The sequence below is a fragment of the Saccostrea cucullata genome, unplaced genomic scaffold (assembly GCF_032062105.1).
Source record: "Saccostrea cucullata isolate Sc308-1 unplaced genomic scaffold, CSIRO_AGI_Scuc_v1 ctg49, whole genome shotgun sequence".
NCBI classification, from domain to species: Eukaryota; Metazoa; Mollusca; class Bivalvia; order Ostreida; family Ostreidae; genus Saccostrea; species Saccostrea cuccullata.
Window position 1 is genome coordinate 909,957 of NW_026925976.1, and position 6,558 is coordinate 916,514.

At 34.6% G+C, this 6,558-nt stretch overlaps 1 protein-coding gene across 4 annotated transcripts; it reads left to right on the forward strand.

Annotated features, from left to right (window-relative positions):
- The first annotated feature begins 970 nt into the window (after positions 1–970).
- Positions 971–6,558, forward strand: LOC134270253 (adenosine receptor A2b-like). Of its 4 annotated transcripts, none has more exons than XM_062752452.1 (2): positions 971–1,220; positions 5,042–6,558. In XM_062752452.1, the coding sequence occupies exon 2, from the start codon at positions 5,091–5,093 to the stop codon at positions 6,318–6,320; it is 1,230 nt and encodes a 409-aa protein (XP_062608436.1). In that variant the 5' UTR covers positions 971–1,220; positions 5,042–5,090; the 3' UTR covers positions 6,321–6,558. The 4 variants fall into 4 exon arrangements, with proteins under 4 accessions (XP_062608436.1, XP_062608438.1, XP_062608439.1 ...); XM_062752454.1 differs by lacking the exon at positions 971–1,220 and adding an exon at positions 1,552–1,596; XM_062752455.1 differs by lacking the exon at positions 971–1,220 and adding an exon at positions 3,300–3,321.

Genomic DNA, 6,558 nt, shown 5'->3' on the forward strand with positions numbered 1-6,558 from the left:
CATCCTTTAGTAGAAGGAAGAACTTATCTACATGTAGCACACCTCCGCCTGTAAATGAGGAGTTTTGGGCATTATGACATATCAAATACATTTCATCTCAGTAACAGTAAGAGTTAATTCCCTTGTAAACACATTCAGTAGTTATATATATTCAGCGGATGGCAAAATTATCGACAATTGAAGTATTGGGAAAGGCATTTTATTACATTTATTGTTAAGTCGTTACGACATATAATTATGTATTCAACCAGTATCTGTTTTAAATAAGACCCTCTATGTACGTGTAATAATATGTAGGCCCTGGTCCCCTCACTGCTTTCTTTTAATTATATAAAGCAGAATGTCGAAAGGGCAAACAAATCATTAATTATGTAAAAATGAAAGAGACAGAGAAATAGAGACTGGGAGAGAAATAAAAAGAGAGAACAAGAAGAAGATAGAATCGGTGAACGAATATAACGAGAGAGAGAGAGAGAGAGAGCGAAATGGAATTAATTTGAAATTTGTCACAGACGCCAATATATACATGTATATCGGTTGAACTACTCAAGGTATTTCTAATGACGTAGACTTTGGACATTAATTTATTTGATTTTATCAACAAGTCTCCGACTATTGAAAGGAAATCATTAGAACTAGAGGTCTAAAGTTCAAGCTTAAAAAATAATTCGGTCACCCTCCCGCAATTGTCGCTCTGTGCAAGCATCAGACCAGCCTATAGGCATCCTTTTCGTGCATTGATTAACCTAAAATATTTTTCATCATACAAACCCAAGGCATTCCTTGTGAAATCATATTTTTCTGAGTGTTCGTTTCATATAGTAGCACATATTTTTAACCCCTAAGTGCACAGAGAGTAACAAAATTTCTCGTAATCTCTCAATTCAACACTGACGAGCTACTGTAATTACCGACTACTTATGTGTAATTACTCACACTTGCTTCCAAAGATATGTTTACTCCGTCAAAAATGTTTCGATTAGAAAAAGAGACGCCGAGTGAATGAGATCCGCGCCCGAGAGAGACAATCTGACCTCTGATGATGGAGCGATGACATGTATTATAAAAAGGTGGCGTCCTGTGACAGTGTAGTGTCGTCAACCGGGCAGAAAGTCCAGTGGGTTTTACTGTGTGTTAAATAAGAGGACATTACAGCGTCTACTGCGCATACACGAAAACTGATTACTCCCCTCCCGCCCCGGGGGTCAGCGCGGATACAGGTAAGAATTTAACAGGTAAAAATCAATAGACTCCCAGGTTAATTTACCTATGCCTTATCTATACTGGTAGTCTGAAAAATTAGTGTGTCAAAGTTTGAATACATTTATACGAAAACTTGTACAAAGAAATGTAATCTGAATTTTTCACCTGAATTATTCTACAAATTGTGTCTCAGCGTCGAATGTAGATGTATCATAGAACTAATAGTGATAAAAATCTGTTCACTGAGCCGTGTCGAGCTTCGCCACAAGCCTATTCCATGTGTCATTTTCAATCATTGTACATGTAATAATAGTTATGAATTCTTCGACCCTTTGATTTTTTGACGTGATTTAGTAAATCATTTGTATACATTTTTATGCAGGGATAATTAAGGTAAGAATTTACCATTTTCATTATTAGTCTCTCTTTTAAAGTTCTGCATTGGATTCCAGGAAAGGAATCTTCTCTCTATCATATCAGAATTTAGTTTACTTTCAAATGACAATTCTTTTATAGAATCTCATTAATGAGTCTAGTGTGACGGTCGTTAACTAGTTCATTATTCATGAAAAGTAATTAACTGTGTACGATGAAGAAAATTAACTGGTTAAATAAGTACCGCGACGACAAGGGAAATATCGGTATACTAGTAGTATATATAACATTACAATGTTTAGAAAAAAATCCTAATGTTACATGAATATTTGTACAGTGTATATATCGATTTTTCTGACATCTTTATTATCTACCACATGCACTGAATTTTATGCTTCAGTTCTAATTTCGAAATTTATCTGATTCTTGGATGCCCCAACTGCACTGATAATTTTATATGTGGCCTAACATGTGTTGCAACCGTGTAGAAAATTTCATTTTGCGTATTAAAATTGCCACTTCTGTCTCAGATAGTCTCAAGATTGTATCCTGAAGTCCTCTTACATAAACCTGATGAAAATAGTTTGGGCAAAAACACCATTAATAACTCATATTCTCCTTCATGAAATAATGCCTTTAGATTTCGTATCTCAGACATTTTAAGCCTGGATGTCTGATGTTTTGTTTTCATTATATATGCACATTTGATTACATCTACCAGATAAACTCAAGGTTATATCGAAGAAATTATTAAAAAACTGAGATTTATTTATTAGTGACAAAATGCAAACATGTATCCCCTTGGTCTTGACAGCTCTGTAGAGAATGTCTCTTGGGTACATTTAGGTACATTCAACCGAGATTTTGTTAAACACATGTGCCTATAATTTTTTGTAATTTTAGAAAGAACAGCTGGTGTTTTTGTAACAGAGATTGACGTAAAATCATTGTTAGTAAACAAATATTTCAAGATAAACACGGTTATTAGCAACTGTCCTCAGTTATTATTTGATGTTAAATGCGCTGACTCCAGGCATCATTCTCAAATGACAGTCAATCCTTCAACGATTTCTATAATTTATAATAATAAAAATAACTTATTCGGTTACATGAAAACATGTTTTTGGGACAATTCAGAGGTATATTGTTTAAAATCGGTTGAAAATCGACAAATTTTAAATAAATACGCCAACTGTCCGGACAACATACATGATTATCCTTAAAGCTTGGTAAATAATAATAAAAAAAATAACTTATTCGGTTACATGAAAACATGTTTTTGGGACAATTCAGAGGTATATTGTTTAAAATCGGTTGAAAGTCGACAAATTTTAAATAAATACGCCAACTGTCCGGACAACATACATGATTATCCTTAAAGCTTGGTAAATAATAATAAAAAAAAATAATAACTTATTCGGTTACATGAAAACATGTTTTTGGGACAATTCAGAGGTATATTGTTTAAAATCGGTTGAAAATCGACAAATTTTAAATAAATACGCCAACTGTCCGGACAACATACATGATTATCCTTGGTAAATAATAATAAAAAAAAAGCGATCTATTTTCATAATGTCAAATTTTTACTGCCATAATAAATTGTTCTCCACATAATGATACATGTACCATGCTGCACAAATATGAGATTAGTGTACATGATCATGATTATAATTCCCTTGGAACGTCAACTATGAACAAATTAAGCTTGACTAAATTGCACAGTAGAGAAATCGCAGAAAGGTAACTTTTCAACATTATAGAAAGTTTAATTTACCATTTCTTAATATTTTTGAAATTTTATATGTTTACAACTAAAATAGCCCCCCCCCAAAAAAAAAAAATTGGCCTGCATTCGTTTTTTATTATATATATTTTTTATCTATTTTATATCTGTCCTCAATCTTTGTTATCAAACAAGGGGAAGGGGGGGGGGGGTTCAACAGCCTAAGTGTACATAACCATTTCTTGTAGTTCGCATGATATTGCATCTGGAAGATTCTACACACTCAGCTCAATAGTTAGGTTAACCTGAATCTAAATTAAGTTTATGCAGGGTCGTGTGGAAACAAGAAGGCGGTGATTTACATGCCCCAGCTTTGAAATGAAAGTAAAAGATGCAAAACAGACTTGTTTAAGGCCTGCGCATGATGACGCGATGCCTGGCGAGTAATTGTTTTGTATTTTTATTACACAGATATACATCTCATATTCTCAAAGAACATGAAAAATTAATAACAATAATTCAATGATACGTACACATATTCTTTTTACAAGGAAATGATATTTACTTGGCCTTGGCAAAACATCGTATCGCCAACTGCTATCTGAAGAGAAAACGTTTTTTTTCTCAAAAAGCTGTCATAATTATCTTCTAACACTCCCTTTTTGTATCGTGTATTTTGTATCAATTTAAACTGAGATTTTTGTATAGTGTGCTTTGTATCAATTTGAAATGAGATTAGTTTGGATGTTGATGGATGTTTTCTCAAAATCGCCAAAGGTGTAGTATTTTATAAGTGTTTATACGTTTCACCGGCTCTTAACCACGATTTTTTAAAACGTTTTACTTCTCTTATTTAGTATTTATAATGAACAATATCGTTACCTTGAGTTTTATTTATTCTAGATTACGGGACGTTTTCGGTAGTAGCTGAAATATGTTGGTTGGCCCTAATTTATCTCTTGCATACACTATATTGTATAATGGGTTTAACCTTACTAAAAGTCGTCTGATAAAGCCATTGAAACGTGCGAAACCCTAAATGTATTTAAATTCAAGTACATGTGCTATATCACACTTATTTATGTTCTACTTACGTGCCCAATTCATTAAGGTCAACAATATTCGCCTTTTTATCTTTGAGATATGATTCCTACTTAATAATGATCCATTATGATTTATTACAAACTATGCATGATAATAAGAAGCATCTGTCTTTTTTTATCATTGTTCATGAATGGTCGTTGTCCTTCTTTAGTGATGCTAATAATTATATTCAGAATATTTCTTGTGTCTCCTGCAATGGGATCGCTTTTTCCTGTGTCTGTCTGTCTGCCTGTCCGAAATAAATTCAAGCGCAAGATATTAAAGTTATTTTTTTCAATTTATTATAAGCAGAAGTTGTCTACCTTGGTAGGACTTGAAGCGTAATGGTTCACTCGCAGTCCTTTTACTCAGTTGACTTGTTTTAATTCAACCAGAATGATTGGAAGTATGGGGTTCATATCAGTAATAAAAACAGCAGATGAAATAACTCAGGTAGATGGATTTCGAACCAGAATTTCAATCCAGGGTTTTCTCAGAAGTCCGTGTCAAATTTTACCCGCCCTTTTCATTGTTTATTATCAACTATTATAAAGTTTTGACTGTAACATATGGAAATGACGTAAGTTGTATATTTCAGATCTTGCCAGTTAATATTCCGTAGTGTTAACTCAGTTGTATTTATTTTTTTTTCAGCCAAAATGGCGGGCAGTGTGGTAGTTCTCAAGAGTAAGAAAAACTGCATATGATTAATGGAAGAGTAACGATGCCGGACTGGCGAATGGACTGGTTATGTGAGGAGGGCCAAAACGCATTCAATGGAACTAATCTAAGATATGTGATAAGATTGTGTCGGAATTTGTCAAGATTCAATGCTTCATACAGGTCCAACTCTACGTTCGTTCCCTTGTTTGAAAACCAGGATGAAGGTGAAGACTTGGCGCGGCCCGAGACAATTGTGACTTTTATTCTGTGTGTTGTTGCATTGTTGTTTAATGTTGTGTCCATCATGGCTACGTCACAAATCTCTTCGACGTCACATACCAAAGTGATAATAAGTCTCGCAGCCTCCGATATTCTCGTCTCAGTCAGTGTATTTATGCACGTTGTTGACAGCCATTTCAATGTGCCATCTTCATCAAACGATCCCGATCCTAATTCCCGGCTCCTCTCCGCCTGCATTCAAGTTATTGTCGTGTCATTCAACAATATGGCAAACTTGATGTCGCTGTTGAACCTTTTAGCAATAGCTATAGATCACTATATAGCGATTTTGATGCCTTATCGGTATGTGCATCTTTTAAACCGCTGTCGGACAAACTTCATGATAACCATTTTATGGATTATAGGATTTCTGTGTGGATTTTCTTCCTTCTTTGGTGGATTTCAAAAGTCGGAGGCATTCCAATATTTAAATTTTTGTGAAATTACCAACTTTTCTGTTTTCCATGCGGAATATTTTGTGATATTCACCGCGGCAGTTTGTTCTGTCGCCATGTTATTCATTTATACAAGAATATTTTGTATTGTGCGACGTGTAAGCACAGAGGGCACAGCGCTCCATAAAGACGCACTGCATAACACTAAGGCACTGAAAACCTCGGCGCTTATCATCGGCACTTTCGTTGTCTGCTGGCTTCCGAATTTAGTCTTCCAGGTGTCTGTTCTGATTCAGTTACACGCTTTAGACAGTAGGAATAGGGTATACGAAACGCTTTATCGTGCCAACAGATATTTATATATTCTTGTTGTGGTGAATTCCGTTTGTGACCCAATCATATATGCAGCAAGGTTAAGAATTGTACAGAAAGGGTACTTTCGGTTATTATCAAGGTTCTGTGGATATAAGAACCCAAAAATGTACGACGATAATAATTATAGCCAATCAAAGACAGAGCTCCTGGCCAGAAAGCGGTCGACGCTGGTATCGAACGAACCCCGAGAATCTCACCCCGAAATACAGTCTATGTTGTAAATTGTTTTAGATTTACATGTAGTGAACATGAACTTCATTTTTACAATATCAAAAATAAAGTTGAGGAAATATGAAATATTTCTTCTTAACATATATACAGACTACTGATCCCCTAACTGTTTCCGTTTTAGCATTAAAAATGCTTACTAGTCTTATGAACGCAAAACGTTATTAACCATGTTAACCTACAGTTAATGAGCATATTACGCAGTTAATAAAGAGGTTTTTGTTTTTAGAA

What these genes read in the sequence shown, in the direction of transcription:
- LOC134270253 (XM_062752452.1), top strand. Translation starts at nt 5,091, where the DNA reads ATGATTAATGGAAGAGTAACGATGCCGGACTGGCGAATGGACTGGTTA.